Source organism: Crocodylus porosus, unplaced genomic scaffold, assembly GCF_001723895.1.
Source record: "Crocodylus porosus isolate Cpor-Errol unplaced genomic scaffold, CroPor_comp1, whole genome shotgun sequence".
In the NCBI taxonomy this organism is placed as follows: Eukaryota; Metazoa; Chordata; order Crocodylia; family Crocodylidae; genus Crocodylus; species Crocodylus porosus.
In genome coordinates, this window is record NW_017728886.1 from 13540459 (window position 1) to 13558218 (window position 17760).

General features: G+C 44.5%; 1 protein-coding gene across 4 annotated transcripts in view; it reads left to right on the plus strand.

The window, feature by feature from the left end:
* Window positions 1–17760, plus strand: part of DPP6 (dipeptidyl peptidase like 6) — a 731733-nt gene that overhangs the window by 691037 nt on the left and 22936 nt on the right. For all 4 annotated transcript variants that reach the window (XM_019530500.1, XM_019530482.1, XM_019530507.1 and 1 more), the window contains exon 17: window positions 13730–13777. In XM_019530500.1, coding sequence (XP_019386045.1) covers window positions 13730–13777 — 48 coding nt within the window. The remainder of the gene's footprint in view (window positions 1–13729; window positions 13778–17760) is intronic.

Sequence of the window (17760 nt, forward strand, 5' to 3'; positions counted from 1 at the left end):
GGCAGCCCCTCCACCCCAGCTTCTGGTCCTTTAAGAAAAAAAATGAGAAAAACCCCAGGACTCACCGGTCATGCAGGGGCTTCGGGGGGCTCATGGAAGAGCCCCCTACTTAGCGTGGGGCAGCGCAGCACAGCAGGGATCGCCCCCCACCCGGCAGCACCTGCAGAGCTGGGGCTTTTTTTTTTCCCAAGTCCTGGGAGCTGGGGCAGGTGCGGCAGCCATCGCCTGGCTGAGTGGGATTGGCCTAGCTGTTTTGGGGATTCAGAGATTCAGCAGCAGCCAAATCTCCGAGTTGGATTCGGCCGAATCGAATCGGGACAGTGATTTGAATCACCAAATTGAATTAGTGTCCCCTGAATTGGCCAAATCCAAATCCAATGCCACTTTGCACAGGCCTGCTAGACAGATAAATTATCAGCGAGTCGTTTCATTGAGTCTTGAACCTGTTCATTGCACAGAAGCTTGTTCGGTAGAAGCCCAGCTATTACCAAGCAGCCATTTGTGTTACAGGAGCAGCGTGCAGAATGATTAGCTCAAGAGTCGGTGACATGCAGGGCGTGCACCCGTGTTGCACACCTCTGCATAACATTTTACCTCAATAGCAAGTCAATAAACACACTGATTGCATTGCAGACTTTAATATAACCACAGGCCCAATGCTTTGAGGTGCCGAATGCTCATCATTCCCCACCTCCAGTGGGAGCTGAAGATGCACAGCATTTCCAAAGAGATTCTCAGCATATGACAGGGTTGGATTAGCTTGGGTGGTCACAGGATGAGCCAAATGGTCCCTTTAGCTACATACATGAATTGGAGATTGTCTTGATCTAGGGGTTGAAGTGTGTTTTACTGGCATTAACATAATCACGAAACATATCAAAAGTCATCCTATGTACAGCTGTGCCATCTTCCTCTGGCAGTATTAGCACTCATTTTTACCACATCCAGAGTGTGCAAGGAACTTGCCAGAACAAATAGAAGTGTGTGCTTGTTCTTGGAGCGTTTGCTGTGTAATTGTGGACACAATGCAATGTGTGGACAGTGCTGGGGTGAGGCAAAAGAAGAGGCTACAGTGGAGAGGCTGTGGAGTTGCTTTCTTTTGGCACAAGCAGATCTAAAAGGGATGGTATCTGGCTGAGTGTGGATTTTAGAGAATTCTCTCATTTCTTGAGGTGATACAGCAAGAGTGAGCTCTTAAGTAGACGTTTGGACAAGGAAAGGGCATCTTCTCCGACAGGTTGGGAGGTGGATTTGGGCCCCTCACTACAGAAAGGACGTGGAGAAGTAGGAGAGAGTTCAGCAGAAGGCAACGGAAATATTTAGGGGTCTATGGGGACATGACTTACGAGGAGAGGGTGAGGGAACTGGGTTTATTTAGTCTGCAGAAGAGATGAGGATGGGGCTGGGCTGTTCTCAGTGGTGGCAGATGACAGAACAAGGAGCAACGGGCTCAAGTTGCAGCAAGAGAAGTTTAGATTTGATATTAGGAAAAAAATTCTCACTAGGAAGGTGGTGAAGCACTGGCATGGGTTGCCTAGACAGGTTGTGGAATTTCCTTTCTTGGAGGTCTCTGAAGCCCGTCTCGACAAGCCCTGGCTGGATGCTGTAGTTGGGGCTGGTCCTGATTTGAGCAGGGGGTTGGACTAGATGTGACCTCCTGAGGTCCCTTCCAGCCTCATTTTCTATGAGTCTGTGATTCCATCTACTGTACCAAGGTTGAGCTGCTCTCTGCTTTTAGTGGTCATGGAGACTGAAGTTACCCTGTAACCTCTTTGTCTAGGTACAGACACTCCAAAAACCCAAGGTGGAATTGCTCTAAGTGATGCAGGTTTCCATAAGTGGCATGGGTTGGATCAACAGGAACAGAATACACGTTCACCCTTTTGGTAAATCTTAGACCAGGTTTCACCAGACCGCGTGCGCCAAACCTCGGTTCTGTAATGGGTATAGACTGGCTTCCAATCATTTATATTAGTAAAAGTGTAACATCTGTACCTGGCCTTTGTGTGTACCTCATCAGGTCAGAAATAAGTATATCTGCTAGTCAGCGTGAGAGCACTTACACTGCCTACGCCTAGACAGTGCTTTCAATCCAGGACATCAAACGCTAAACCCACCCTTTTAAAGCATACGCCATCATGTAGAAACACAAGGATCTGTGAGGAGTGACGTTTAGCATCTCTTCATAACATCAGAAGTTTTCACAGGATGGGGATGACATGCTTTTCGTGTAAGATCCTGTGCAGCAGTTCCTGCTGAAACTCAGGTTGGAGCTTCCTCGGTGCTTCCAGCCCAGCTGAGACCCAGCTGATGCTTGAGATTCAGAGCGAACTTTGGCAGGGACCCTAATAAATGCCATCTTAGAGGCAGTCTACAGAGATGTGATTGGAAGTTGAAATAAAAACTAATGCTGAGACAGGGGTTTCACTGAGTGAGCCAAGAGCTAATGACTACTATGATCGATGTGTTCAGGTTTAAGCAAATGCAACAGATTGATTTTCAAACTCTGCAGTAGTTGCTTGGGCCAGCAGTGGTACTGTAGTAAAAGCAGAGCCCCACTCTGCCAGACCCAACAAGACCCAGTCTAAGCACACAGATCCAAAGGAAGTCCAGAGGAGTAAAGGGATTTGCCGTAAGTCGGTTGCAGAGCTGAAAATCAATCCAGTTTGCCTAGTCTTCTTGCCATTGCCCCTATCTTTTCTCCCCTACTCACACTGAAGAGGTTTTGCAACAAGCTTTTGACTTCTGAGAAGGGGCATGAATCCACCCCAGGGGGGGAAGGGGTATGGCTTGGGCCCAGCTCTGCCCCACGGGGGGAAGAGGGCATGGCCCAGCCTCAGTACAGCTGAGGGGCAAGGGGGCATGGCCTGGCCCCATGGGGAAAGGGATCTCAGCCCTGCCTGGTCCTGAACAGCCACAGGGGCCTTGAGGTTTGGGAATTTGGCATGGGGGTAGGGCCATATTAGTGGCCACTGCTCCCCTCCTGCCAAATATCCTGACCTGTGAGGAGCCCTTTGGGCCAGATGTGGTGGCTTTGTGGGCCACATTTGGCCACAGGCTGGAGGTTCAGCACCCTGGAGTGGATGATTTCATAGATTTCATAGACATTAGGGCTGGAAGGGGCCTCGGAGGATCACTGAGTCCAGCCCCCTGCCCCAGGAGCAGGACGTCAGCAGGGATCATAGGATCCCAGCAAGATAAGCATCCAAATGTCTCTTGAAGGTGTTCAAAGTAGGTGCTCGAACCACCTCCAGCGGCAGTCTGTTCCAGGTCTTGGGGGCTTGGACAGTAAAGAAGTTCTTTCTTATGTCCAGCCTGAAACGGTCCTGAAGCAGTTTGTGACCATTCGAACTTGTCATCCCCTGGGGCGCTCTGGTGAACAGACGTTCCCCCGGATCCTGGTGAGCACCCCTGATAAACTTATAGGCAGCCACCAGATCACCCCTGATTCATACTGATGTCCTGGATTGACTGCGTTTTTCATGGCTGTGTTTTTCATGGCTCTCAGTCGCTCATCATAAGGTCTGCTTTCCTGACCTCTGATCATGTGCATGGCTCTCCTCTGCACCCTCTCAGGCTTCTCCACATTGTTTTTGAAGGATGATGGAGATGGAAGGCTTTTTCCACATAACTTCTACCAATCTGCTTTAATGGTCCTCAAATGAAGACAGTTGGATTGCCATACCTGCACAGCACCTCTGCTGAGATTGCCAGTAGTCAATGCCACTGTAAGAGGTGAACTAGAAGAGACTAACCGAGTGAATCCGGACTCAGGGCACATGGGTTCCTTTCTTGGCTCTGCCCCTGGCCACCTGATTGTCCCTCATTGCATCACTTTCCCTTTTATGCGAAACAAAGGAAATTCCAAAAACCCTGTCTGTGAAGCATTTGAGATCTGCTGGTGGAAGGCATCACACAAAGGCCAGGTATTATTTTTGAAGGCCACCATAAAGCTACCAGACATCGTGCCCTCCATTCACTCTGAAACACAGCAGGATTGGACCGTTCTGAACTTCTTATTCACAGCCATATAGGCAGTTTTCATCTGTTTGCCTGGGATCCCATCATTTCCTAGCCCACGAAATGTGGTGATATACTTCATTAGGACTGCAATGCTCCTTCTGTGCAGGACTGGAAGAAAGATTTAAAGTAGATGTAATACTAGATTGCATTTAAAAAACTCAGGGAAACCACTCTGCCACCTGGTCATAGTAGACACCAAAGGCCAAATAATGCAGCTGATAAAATCCAGGACAGATGCATAACTAGGCTGTCAGTTCAAGTAAGAGCACATCTACATGGCACAGTGCAGTGCTGTGCGGGGATGCCTGACTTGGCTCAAAACTGGATGCGGCCTAGCAGCTTTAGTCTGGCATTACATCTGACCTAATATGCCTGCCTTCGTAGCACAGGCAGTTAACCCAGGCAATAGGTCAAACCAATACAGCCAGACCACTGCTGGGACTCAACAGACTTTCTCACAATGAGAAAATGAGCTCTAGAAACTTTTGCACAGCAAAATGACATGAATCCCCTTTTCCCACCCTGCTGAATACTAAACAAGCGCAGCTCAGGGATTCATGTCTGGAAGGTATTGTTGGTTGTTGCTAGTATATTAGGTCACTGGGTGACTCTTATCTGTTGTGGCCAGAATGGTTTCCCATACAAGGATGATTATGAAGATTTTTTTGTATAACCAGTAGCAGGAGGCTGTAATTAGTGCTTCAAGGCAAATGGTGACCTTTTGGAACTTTTCCTGGGGCTTATGAAGCTTAAATTAGTTTTTGATGTCGGAAAGCATGCACAGACTTAATCTCTGGGTCCCATTTATATTATAATTACTATACAATTCACATTTGCATTTACTTGTCCCTTTTTCCAAAGGGACTCGTGTCCTTAGCAGTTACCGGTGGCTTTGTGTCTCCATGCTCCTTTGTGTACAGCTCATGGGTCAAAACTCCTGTGTGTGAAGGAAATAAGTAGGGTGCTCTCCTTCTCTTACACTGAGCTCTGCTTTAAAATCTAGGGCTGGGAGAAGAAACAAAAACAGAAGCTGCCACAAGAGCTGTTCCTCACCAACAACAAATATATATCTGTGATTAGCATGCTAGGTTTTTAAACATCTGCTCTGTCAGGCTTCAACACATAGTTATTAAAGTAGTCTGAGATTAATTAAATTTGTCACTGCTGTGGATGTTTAAATTACATTTCCTCTTTCTTTGAACAGGCCATTCATTTACATGTTATAAAATATTTCATTGTAGTTATGCATCATTAATTTTGTGTAAATTACCCTTAATTGCTCACTGACGTGGGGGAAAAGTGAATAGGCATTTATGCATAAAAGTGTTTAATAAAAATCTGGATGCAGGGAGAGCTACCTGTGCTTTCTGGCATGAGAGCAAGGGCATGTTTATGGAATGAGAAAAACTTAAACCTGTATCAAAACGCTGACCTTTGGAAAGTCACTCCATTCTGAAAATGTCAATGAAGCATTGGGCATAGTTTGATCCTGCTCTCTTTTGTATCCTGGCTTTGTAAATAAGAGGTATATTGGAATACCTGGAACCATACAGAATATCATTTTCTGGTCACCAGGACCCTTCTCGTCATGAGGTCACTTGGAACTTCCTTCTATAAATTCAAACTCCGTTCAAAGGAAATAAATGACCATGGCGACAAGCTCCTCATGATGCTTCAAATAATAAAGCTTCACAAATCAGTCAGTCGCCCTTTGAGAACAGGATGTATGCACCCTTATACTGAGATACATAAGCGACCTTGGTTGAGCTCATTCTTCTTGAATGTATAGTACAGATGTTACCATCCCACAAGATTTAATGCTTGCTCTAAGGAAAACAGCTTTGTTCACCTTGTATGCCATCTGCACCAGCTACTAGGTTTAATGCTAGATTTTCTTTTCTGATTTCCGGATACCCAGTTAGTACTTTATCCTTCCTGAGGAGATATTAGAGCAATGGAATTGGTCTGATGAAAAGTAAAGTAAGAAATAGAAATCGTATAACCTTTGATGATCTAAAAAAGGATACCATCCATATCAGTTACTAGATATCTGGAAAGGAATCTGTTATTTTGTTGTAGGGGAGCATTTTCTTGTGGCGGAGAATAAATAAAGAGGATTCTTTATATCTTTTTACAACTGGATAGTTTCAAGAATAAAAGCAAACACTCATATTCTCTGCACTTTGGGAGAAAGCTCTCTGCATTGCACCTGCAATTATTTCATCAGTGCCAGCAAGTTGTAGATGTGCAGTGAAAACAACCGTTTACCCTGCCAGGACCTGGAAATGGAAATGGGATCAAGCATAATAGTACAGGGGGCTAAGAGGAGAAGGACTGGGCTGTGCTACTTGATCACAGGTGGATTGTGTGGGATTCAGCCATAAACAAAGCAGATGGGATCCTGCAGTGCACCAGGAAACACTTCTGCCAGTAACAGCAGGGAAATATTGGAGCTGGTGAAGGGACATGAGCAATACCATGTCAAGTTGTGGTTGGCCATGTTCAAAAAGGGTGAACTGGAACCATTGGAAAGAAGGGCTATCAGGAGATGTGACAGAGTCTATATGATGAGAAGAGACTAACCAATAGTCAAGTTTAGCTTGCTTAGCCCAGCAAAGTAAAGCATGGGAGGACACGTGATTGCTCTGTACAGATACACCACAGGGCAAACACTAGGGAGAAGAGCATTTAAACTAAAAGATATTGCTGGCATAGGAATAAATGAGCATAAATGGACTGAACAAATGGAGGCTGGAAATTAAACACAGTTTCAAACTGTCAGAGCACTGGGGTGCTGGTATACAGCCTTCCAGCAGTGGCTGTAAGGACTAGAGACCTAACTGTTTTAAAGATACATATTGACCCATTTATTACTGAGTTTCTTGCAGCAGCAGGGGACTGATCAGGATAACCTAGGAAGTCCTTATACTCCTTAGCAGTGTCGCAGATCAACATGTCAGGTGCAGAGGCAGAAAAAAACATCCAGATCACTCCCGATGGCACCAGCTCCTGCCCACCCGTTTTCCTGCAGCTCAGTTCGCTCCTCACAAATTCTAAAGGAGCATTTGAAGAACTGTCTCATTTTCCAGATACCTTCATTTTTCCAGTGACCCTGATTGTGAGACCAGTTCACTGATCAGTGGGGCTAGTCCCTGCACATAATCAAAGCCAGGGCTCATTTAATTTTCCCCTGCTCAGCTCGTCCTCCAGACCTTTTATTACATTTTAGACCATCTCAGCAGCAGTTGTGTCTGCACTTCCATGCAGCAAGCAAAAAAGCTGCTGCTAGTTTATGGGAAACAGAAGCAAGCAGCACGACACACATCCTATGAACAAGTCGGCATAGTAGATCATTTTATTAGATGAATGACATAAAAAGACATAAAGATTGGATTGAAAAATGAAGAGCCTTGGGGAGGGCAGTAGCAGCACCAATCACTGTTTGAAGTTGGTGATAACAAGGCTGTGAAAGCAAACGTCCTGAACTGTGGCATCAGCTTGGAAACACTATGGAGGGGACAAATATTTTAATTATAAGCAGCGGTTCAGAGAACTCCCCACGTCTTTATTTATTAGTTTGATAATATCACCCCAGCGCACGACCTGCATGCCGGATGCATACATAATTCATGGCTTAGCAAATAAAGAGATCTGGAATCTGTACACAGAGCTGGCTGCTGCCAATTATCTCCCTTCTGCAGAGCCGGCCCCTCTCGGTTCACACTGCTTGCAGCTGCTCTTCTTAAATCATTCATCAGTGCTTAAGAGAGACACTAGTGGCACTGGCAGACGCCGTTTGAATTTTCATTGTTTACACACGGTGAATTTAGCTTCTGGTCTGAAATTATCTGCCACATTGAAGCCTTTGAGAATAGAGATGAGACGAATAAGATGAGCAGCGTCTTTGACTTTTTTATTATTATTATTTTAGATATTTTTAATGACTTTGCTTTCACCATTTTTTTTTTGGTGGCTGCCGGTTTAGTTTTAAGTTATGACTGTCATAATCCCTCCCTGCAACTCCAATCAGGGAAATACCAGCAATAGTTTGGAAACTCACTGACAAGTTTTAGGCTTGAACATGTGGCCAGGGTTTTGGTCAAGGATGTGGCAAGAGACGGAATGTGACTTTCCATTTTTAATTTGACCATCCATTGCTTGTCGCCTAAAAATGTAGGGCTGTCCCTTTCTGTCATTTTTATGCAGAACTCCCCATTGGAAATGCAGATGAAATATACTTAAAAAATTGATGCTGTGCCATGGCCAGTAACCTTTTTTCTCATCAGATTGCTCAGTTATGGTGTTCCTATTTATTTTCAGATGTTGCCGGTACTTTATTTATGTTAAATTTGCCCCTGTCGTTACAGTGATGTAGCTTAATGCTACTCCCTGCATGAAAAATGGCAGGAATTGGGCATTTGAATCAAAGCTTCTTTGATAAAGCCAGATTGTTAGCCCTATTAATTGAAACCTTATTCCTGTAACAATGGATTTCTACAGCCTTGTTCATTCCAGTATTGCCTAGGAGCACATGGTGTGGGCCAACGTGCCAGATCTGGCCTCAGAGCAGCCCTGCACACCAGATCCAGCTCTGGCAATTTATGCTGCCACTTCTCCCCCTGCCACCAAATCTCGACCCGTGGGGACGCCCCACCAACTGGATGACACAGTGGTAGGGAGACATTTGCCAGGGGCCCGGGATATTTTGGCTTCCAGTTGAGACAAGTGTGGAGCAGACTCTGCTGCAACATGGAGACCCAGCTTCCTATTTACCCTCTTGTTTCCCCTTTGTTCATCTTCTTTCCTGTGATCACATCTGGCCCTCATCTAGTGTGTAGCAAAGGTGTATCGCAGGGTAGGCAGACCAACTCATAATGGCATCAGTATTTATTTTAAAAGAAGGGGGAAAAGAACGGGTGGAAACTCGGGAGTCCCATCAAACTTGTGTGGAAAAGACTCTGGAGAGCAAGTAGAGTGGGAAGCAAAGCCTAGCTCTGCTTCTGTCTCCTCTGAACATTTCACTGAACAAATTGGGTTTTGCTGTTCAACCTGCAAGTGACAGCGAACGGCGTTCAGCAGATGGTGAGTGCAGTGCAACTGTCACATCAGCCTGAACTTAAAAAACTAACGTAGGAGGAAGCTGCTAATGAATTAGTCCAAAGAAACGCCAGGAATGTCATTCTCACAATGGCAAGCATTAGGCATCAAGTATGTGGCGTATACTAAAAGGCAGTTTGCTTCTTCAGATGCTCCCAGGTCGAAGTTAGTTAACATCTCAACTAGTTGGCACAACTTTAAAAGTGAGCATTAAAACAACATATTTGCGACATGCCTTGAAATATGATATCATTGAAATGTTCAGCTAAAATGGTCGGGAACAATCTCTTAACTTAATCTGATAACCAGGGATCCTAGTTTTCTTTGATTAAAAAAAAAAATCCCCAATGTTCAGATTTTAAAAAGTATCATTTTTCTATGATTCAGATGAAACACCACTATATAGGTATATGAATGAAACACCACTAATATGTATACATATATTAGCGGGGTTTCGTTTTAATCATGGAAAAATGTGGATTTTGGGTTACTTTTTTAAATCTGAAAATTGGGGATTTTTTTATCAGAGAAAACCAGGATCCCTGCAGATAACTTTACTAAGAGTACTGTGATCATTTGTCCTGAAACTTAAAAAAGAAAAGTTGAGAACTCTACTTCTTCATAGGTATTGATACAGTTTTTAAAATATCTTTATATGAAATTACCACAAAGTGAGAAGCTGTCTTGGGAACTTTGTTTAGTTTTCTAAAATTTGAGGTGGGGGGAAGAAAAGTGCGAAAGAGACCAAAGAAAAGCAATATATAACGGGATTTTTTATTTTTTTTTTTTACCTCTTCACCTTTTTCCAGTGTTAGCACAAAGAGGAATAGAAAGAGAAATCAGAATACAAAAGGCTTTTATACATTGTCTTTCTTTAATTACCTTCTTTGTAATACTTACTATATTAGCTATGCTTCCATTGAAGTCAATCAAAAATTTCCTTTGTGTTCATTGGAAATGTAACCAGACAATTTCTGAATAGTACTTTGTTCATTTCCTTCCAGAAGCTTTCATTCTGGGATTGATGGGGAAGTGGTGAATAGCTTTATAAATATATTTAGTGCATTGTTGTATATAAGCAGCTGAAAAGCTCTTTCACCCTCGTAAGTAATATTTACCATTCATTAGAAACCGACTCTGTCTACTCAGCCAATTATCCGCAAGAAAAAAAATTACACTTCTGTGTCTATCTTCTTTGATGATTCAGTTTCTATCTAAAACCATTTAACAAACAGAGGATAAAGGAATTGCATTGCTAATGTACAAAATTCTCTATTAACAGAAAATGAAAATCAGAACTGCCACATCAGTCAAATAGCACAATGAAGAAACCTGTTCTGCCTCCATTTAGATTAGCAATGCACAAATGGCAAACCTGTCTGGAAAGAAGAATGGTATGAACTTGCTCGCAAGATGTTTCCTGTCTGAGGGAGACCTAGTCAGCTTCTCACCTTAGTCATGATGCTATACATCTGGATAAATCCACTGCATAGGAAACAGTCATCTAAGATTTACTGAGTAGAACAGAGATGAGAATCTGACCCAATTCATTTAAATGTCATATACCCAAAGCTAATTGATTCTTTGTGTACTGGGAAGAAAATATGTCATTCCTGGCTGTTACTTTCTTTCCTTCTGTACATGCAGACAAGTGCAATCATCCTCAGAAAAATAAAAACTAGTATTCACTGTATCCATTAACAGCAGCACATCTTACATGGTTAAAAAACTAGAGCTGGTGAAAAATGAGGAATGTTTTGTATTTAAATTTTTCAAGGCAATGAAATTTTTTTGTTTAATTTTCCCAGGTCCGTGCTAAATGAAGCACTTTTCTCACTATAGCAAAGGCAGTAAAAGGCATGATTTTTGATGACATAGCCAGAAAAATAAACAACCATAAAATGCTTTTCCTGCTGTAGCTCATTTTGTTCACTGAACTGGGTTAAGTTATACCAGCCAAAGCACTTTCTCTGACAGTATGAACAGCATCTCCTGAAGGAGATTGCTGCTATGCTCTGGACCTAGACCAGTGGACATTTTCCAGTATAGACCTCACCTCCGATATAGACCTCACCACAGAATTTTCTGTGAAAATGTTTGAGTTTCTATTCTGTTTAGGATAAAGCCCTCCCTCCCCCCCCCCTTTTTTTTGTAAACCTAAAATTTAATGAAAAAGTTGCCATTGGTTCTACAAAAACCTGCGGTCCAGGTTTGGGAAAGTGACTGGTAACCCTGGGTGCTTAAAGTACCTGCTAAAGGCAGGTACTCCGGGTTATCTGAATATCAGGTGCCTGGAAAGTGTGTTGGGATCTGAATTTATTTCATGTTTGGGTTTTCGGGTTTTTTGTTTGTTCTGTTTTTAATTTTGCCCTGTAGGCCAGAACTACCCTGTAAGAAGGAGATTTGGCCCTTTATGTGGGGTAGCCATCCCGAGGGTCGAAGCCTAGTGGTGAGTGCTTAGTGGCAGTGAAAAGCCCAAGCAGGGAAAGAGCAAGGAGCTTGAGCTGGGGAAGAAGCAATTTTTAGGAAGGAAGCAGACTGAACCTAGAGGGGCTTGCAAGTAGGAAGGGCCAGAGCTGTAGAGGCCTCTCCTGCCGCTTGGAGAAAGGCTGATGGCTTGCTCTGCCGGTTTATTTGTTTGGACCAAGAATTACTGTCTTTCGTTACAAAGACTGGCTGAAGGGCTCCCAAGTGAGCAAAGCCCACCTGCACAGCACCAAACTAACCCCAACCCATTTACACACCCCTTTCTGCCCTCACTGCAAGGGGATAGGAGCCAGGACTCCTCTGCATCTTCACTCTCATGGAGTTTCCTTTGCATCACGTCCCTGGGCTTGGTCAGGATTTACTCCCTGCATAAAGCACCGACAATCCTTAAAGATCTTGTGTGGTCTGTAGGAGAAGAAGGGCCTTGTACCTGAATCCCCGACAGCCCCCGCTTCCCCCCACCTGAGCCTCTCCTACCATTCTCCCAGGGCTTCTCCTGGTGACACCCACCCCTGGACCACTCCAGCGCAGAGAAGCAGGGGGGCAATACCCCCAAACAAAATAACAGCACTGGCATATGGATTTAGTTTCTTAACCAGGTCCGTGGTTCGGGCCTTGGTCCTGAAAAGAGGTGAGCATTGCAAACTGAAGTTAGTTCATTTGAATGAGCTGACGGAAGCACTGAAGACTACGCCCAGGTTTAAGTGCACGGGTGGCAGTGGCTGAGAACATTTGCCACCTCTCAGGATGAAGCCCTTTGCGGAGACTTTCAGCTCACTTTCCACGTTCTGTTGGTCAAGGCAACACGGGGACACGGCAGAAAGGCACCAGGCTTTCTGAGACTCCTCCTTAAGGGAAGGAAGAGAAAAGGTTTCTGACAAGCCTTCTTCCATTCCTAAGCAGTTGACTTTAAATGTTGTGGTTTCTTTGGTCAACCCATCCACATAACACTCATGGTTTGTGTGGGAAATCCATGCTATGCATACTCAGAGCAAAGCCCTGCCTCTACGATATGAGCTTGCATCGGCTGCGGAGAAAGGAGCTGCACTGGCAATAAGCCTGGCACTGGAGCCAGCAGCTCAGGATGATAACCTGTGCGAGGAGCACCTTGCTTTCCTTCCAAAAAGAGTGCATGTGCAACCACATAGTTGGCTGGGAGTGTGGCCAGGTGCCCTCTTCATTACTGCTCCCTATGTCTGCACCACTGGGAGAAGAAAAAGAGAACAAGTCAACCAATATCTCTGGGGTTTGGATGACACTGTGACCATCAGTGAGCTTTTCTCCATCGACATCAACACATCAGTGACAGCATACCCGGCCAATTGAACTCCCAGCATGGAATGGCAGATCCCACCTTTCCACCCATCCTTCTTCTACCTACATACCTACCTGCCACATGCTACCTTCAGCCGCAAGGGCAGGATTTGGTCCTTTACTTTCAGTTCTCCTGCCAAGCAATGGTTAAATTCTTTCACTTAGCTGCTGCCCACATTTTGCAAGTGTGTAGTGCACTTGCCACAATTTCTACAGCACCTGAGGACACCATGTACTTATGCATGCTCAATATTGCTGCTACATCAGAAGAATAAGAATCAGGGTCAGAATCCTCTTTGCAAAACTGGCTGATCTCAGTAGCCAGATATCGCACATTGAGGATGAAGCCGCTGATCTTTTTTATTATTGGAACCAAATAAATAGGAGGAGATCGGGATGGGTTATGTAGTGTCTCTGTAACAGCAGCTAGTATCTAGGGTATATAAAATGTAAATGCTTTGTGTAATGATGTCTGTGTGTCATTAGAATAATCTAAAAAGCAAGGTATTTTAATTGTGTTTGTGCTAATTATAATGTTTACAAATTAGAGAGAGATGCATTTAGCAGCCCACTGGGAAAGGGCTTTGAAACCTCACACGTCTGGGAGTTTACAGAACTGTCATTTACTCATAGACTGCTATTAATACCTGGGTGATTTTCTTTTGATTGCTTTTCCATGAAATGTAATTCTCAGAGGTCTCTAGCTTTTAGAAATCCAAAAGCAAGTTCGTATGTATAAACATACTTGTACACACATATCTGCACTTGTGCATTTTCACCAAATGCCTTTTTTCTCTTTTTCTTCAAGGTCCAAGAGTTCCAATAGTGACAGTTCACAACACAACAGATACAGAAAGTAAGTAACAGGCTGAGCTTTGTAACGCTTTAAAGAAAAGACACAAGGCAGTGTGATAAAATGCCACCATTCTTTGGTGGTATTCCAGTGATGTGGTAGCTTTGATGATCCAGGAAAAATGCTAGAGGCAAGGATTTTTGTAGGTCCCGTCTTTTAGTGGGCCAGCTATAGAGTTGGCAAGGTTATATGCGAGCTTTTGGATAACAAGTAGCATGAAGGGTACTCACTACCTGAAAGTTTGCCTGTATCCCTCCCAAATAGACAGTTGGTCCATTCAAAGATATTGCTGTCCTTCAGTAAACTTACCTTGGTGGAGCCCAGACTTTGCCAAAGTGTGGGTGGCATGGACTAGTTGGCAGCAGCTAAAGTGCCACAGCAAATTTTTAGTGAGCTAGGAGTAAAGCTCACTACTGCTAGACATGCATGTTTTAATATTCTCTCCTCCTCCACTCTCCCATCTTGTTTCATCTACCTCTTGCACCCTTTTGAAGTCTATATTGTAACTTCTTTGTGGCGTTCATTAAGCATTTGTACAGCACCTACCACAGTGGAGTCCTGATTACTGGTAGGCACCATCATAATATAAAAAATAAGTAATAACAGCAGATTGCTGTAGAAGTATAACCCATGGAAGCTAAAAGTCTGTTCAGGCCATGCTTATCTTACCTGTAAGTGTATCCTGTTGTTTGAAACACTCCAAGAAAGATAGATCGTCACTTTTTAGTGAGTGTAGTCTCCATAGGCCATACTGCTATACCACCGGCTCTACAGGAAACACTTCAGCTTTAACACTGTGAGCCAGATCCATGAGAGAAATAATCAGGATATGGAGCATGGTCACAAATGGCAATCCAATTTGTCATCATGCTGTCTCTCTGCTTTCAAATAGTAAGTATTACTGAGGTAGGGGATTTTTAAAGGCACAGAGGGTAGTTTGGGGCCCACATCCTTTTGAAAATCCACTGGAGCTGCCCACCAAACTCCAGCCCCACTTGGGCTGCTGCTACTCAGTTGCTTACTACAAGGAAAGATCTTTTTCCTCCTTCATTCTGCTTCTCAAAAACAAGGTGCCTGTTTTATTCTGAGGACATATACTGTATGCAAGGAATTATGGTGATACTTGCCACTTTTGCAGGAGTGTTGCCAGGGTAGTGAATTTTCATTAACACCATTGAAATATGGGATAGGTCTATGAACATGAAGTAATGCTGAAATCTTGCAGAGATAGTCCTAGCTGGTTTAACTGCTAGGGAAAGGAAAGATAATCCAGGCCCCCACAAAGCTGTCAGAGGCTAGAAGAAAGTAAACGCAGTTCTTGGGATAGATTTGGTGAACCTCCAAATTTAGTGTAGCATTTCTGGGAGTCAGTGTTTTCTTGACCCCTTCGTTGATAACTGCGGGTGCTGTCTTTTACCACCAACCCCTCTGTTTCTGCCATGAGATCCCCCACTGAGGAACAGGGCTGATTTTCAGCTGAAAGAGCATTTTGATAAAGGATATCCGTGTTGGACAGTACCTCATTCTGCCCCTCAGATAAGTGTAACTTCCCTTTAAATGTGCCAAGATCTTTATACGCACAAAGAAAGACGGCCAGTTCCTTTCACTGAGTATTTACAATGAGACTCACTCGCGTTACAGTCCCTCCTTGGTAGGTTGACACCACAATGCAGGAGCGTGGGCAGACCCAAGAACAGAGCGCTGATGCAAGCAGCAATCATGAGAGGGCTTCCCAAAAGAGGTGCCAGTGGTGAAGAAAACAAATCCACGGAGCAGGGAGAGGGGAGGGAAGAGGAGGGGAGTGGGGGCAGTGTCATTCCCTCGGGTTCCCGAGCCACACCAACACAATTGCTCCAGTAGCCCCTGGGCTGAATCTGGAAGCGGATCATCTGGTCCACGAGAAGCCTCACAGGCCAGGTGACCCCCCTCCACGGGCCATATGTTTGACAGCCCTGCTTTAGTGAAGTGGAAGGGAAGAGGTCACCACAGAGAAAGGGGGCAGATTTTTCCAAGCGTAGGAATAGTATGAAAGAGGCTGAGTAGCCAGCAGTATCGTTTCCTAATAATAACAAGCCTCTACATTTTAAACAATCTAGCATCGCTTCCTGGACCCTGTCCCTCAGATAAACCATAAAATCATATCAGAACAGGCTAGAAGAGGCTCATGATCAGAGGGCAGGAGAACAGGTCTTACGATGAAAGGCTGAGAGCCATGGGACTCGTCAGCCTGGAGAAGCGCAGGCGCAGGGGGACCTGGTGGCAGCCCGGAAGTAGATCAGGGATGTGCATCAGGATCTGGGGGAATGTCTGTTCACCAAAGCGCCCCAAGGGATGACAAGGTCCAACGGTCGCAAACTCCTGCAAGACTGTTTCAGGCTGGACATAAGGAAGAATTTCTTTACTGTTTGAGCCCCGGAGGCCTGGAATAGGGTCCCCCCAGAGGTGGTGCAAGCACCTACTCTGGATACTTTTATGAAACAGTTGAATGCTTATCTTGCCAGGGTCCTTTGACCCTAGCTGACTTCCTGCCCCTTGGGCAGGGGGCTGGACCCAATAATCTTATGAGGTCCGTTCTGCCTTAATGGCTATGAAATCTATGAATTCTACTCTCACCCCTTGCTCCATCTCCTTTTAAAAACAGAATTGGGGCCTACATAGTATCAGGGACAAAGAAAAGCTCCCAGTTCCAAAATACATGACTTCTCGCATCCTGCTCTCTGCATCCTCCTTGTTCATGATCCATCTCCTTGCCTCCCTCTGTATAGAAGAGCCTTGCACAGAAACAACCTGCAGTGCACTGCCACAGATGTTTATCTGAATGTTTTTAAATCTCCTATAGGAATGCAATTATGGTGATGCAAAATTAGAGTTAGAGAAGATGAGTACTTTAGATTTTTAGGGGTGCTTGAGGAAGCAACAAATAAAGGCCAGTGCTTGCCTAGGCACAGTTTAATAGAAATGTAAAAATGGGTCAATCAAAGTGCAACGTGAGTCATGTTTGAGACCTAATGCAGCTTTTGTGGGTGACTTACAAATACCGAGTAACAGAGCAGGCTTCGGTTTGGATGCTGTCAGAGAAGATGTGCTGTACGTTTCACCATAATGTCCAGCTGGCCACCCCCTCCAGTTTCCCTTTTTAAATTCAAATTGTTCTTCATGGAGAAATTCTCATAAGTGAGGTGAACAGAAGTCAGCAGTGTCCCTGGGAGAAGTTGCGTCTGTGAGACAAAAATGAAATCCTTGACAAAAATGGTTAATGCAGTGACATCCAGTGGATACAGCATTGGACCAGGACACCTTCATTCTTTTCCTGGCTCTGGCTCCTGGTCTGCTGGGTGACCTTGGGCCACATAATATTGCTCCTCTATGCCTTGATTTCTCCTTCTGGAAAATGGGGTAGTGATGCTTACCTCTGTTGTAAAGAGCTTTCAAATTTATGGATTAGAAGTGCTATATAAGAGCTAAATGATGCTGTTAGCGCTGAAGCATCCTGTATGGAAACATGTGGACACAAGTACAGCGAGCAATGGTAGCACCAGATCACTTCTTCCAGCAAGGGGCTTTATGGGTAAGGAAGGAAAATGCCCCTGCCAGAGGTTATATTTATCATATAATGGACACAAATTGTAACGTGTCACATGTGCAAACAATTTATGGTGGGATAAAATGGCAAACCAGCCAGAAAGATTTAAACACCTCCTTGAATGGTTTGTATCCCGCTTCAGAGTGAACATGTGGCACATGCTCCAGACCTGGGGCTGCCTCTTGCCCAGTCCCATGGATCAGATGATCTTTTGGATCAAGTCCCCAGGGCCAGGACAGAGCCGCCCCTGCCTATTGAAAGGCATACCAGATCTGATCTCTCAGTCGGGTTTCCTTCAGCATTCCTGCAGAAAGAGCTAGCTTTTTGTTCCATTTAGGCTAGTAAGCCTAAACCAAAACTGCCTTTTCTTTCTTCAGTCCTTCTATTTGGCCTGTGTATTTGT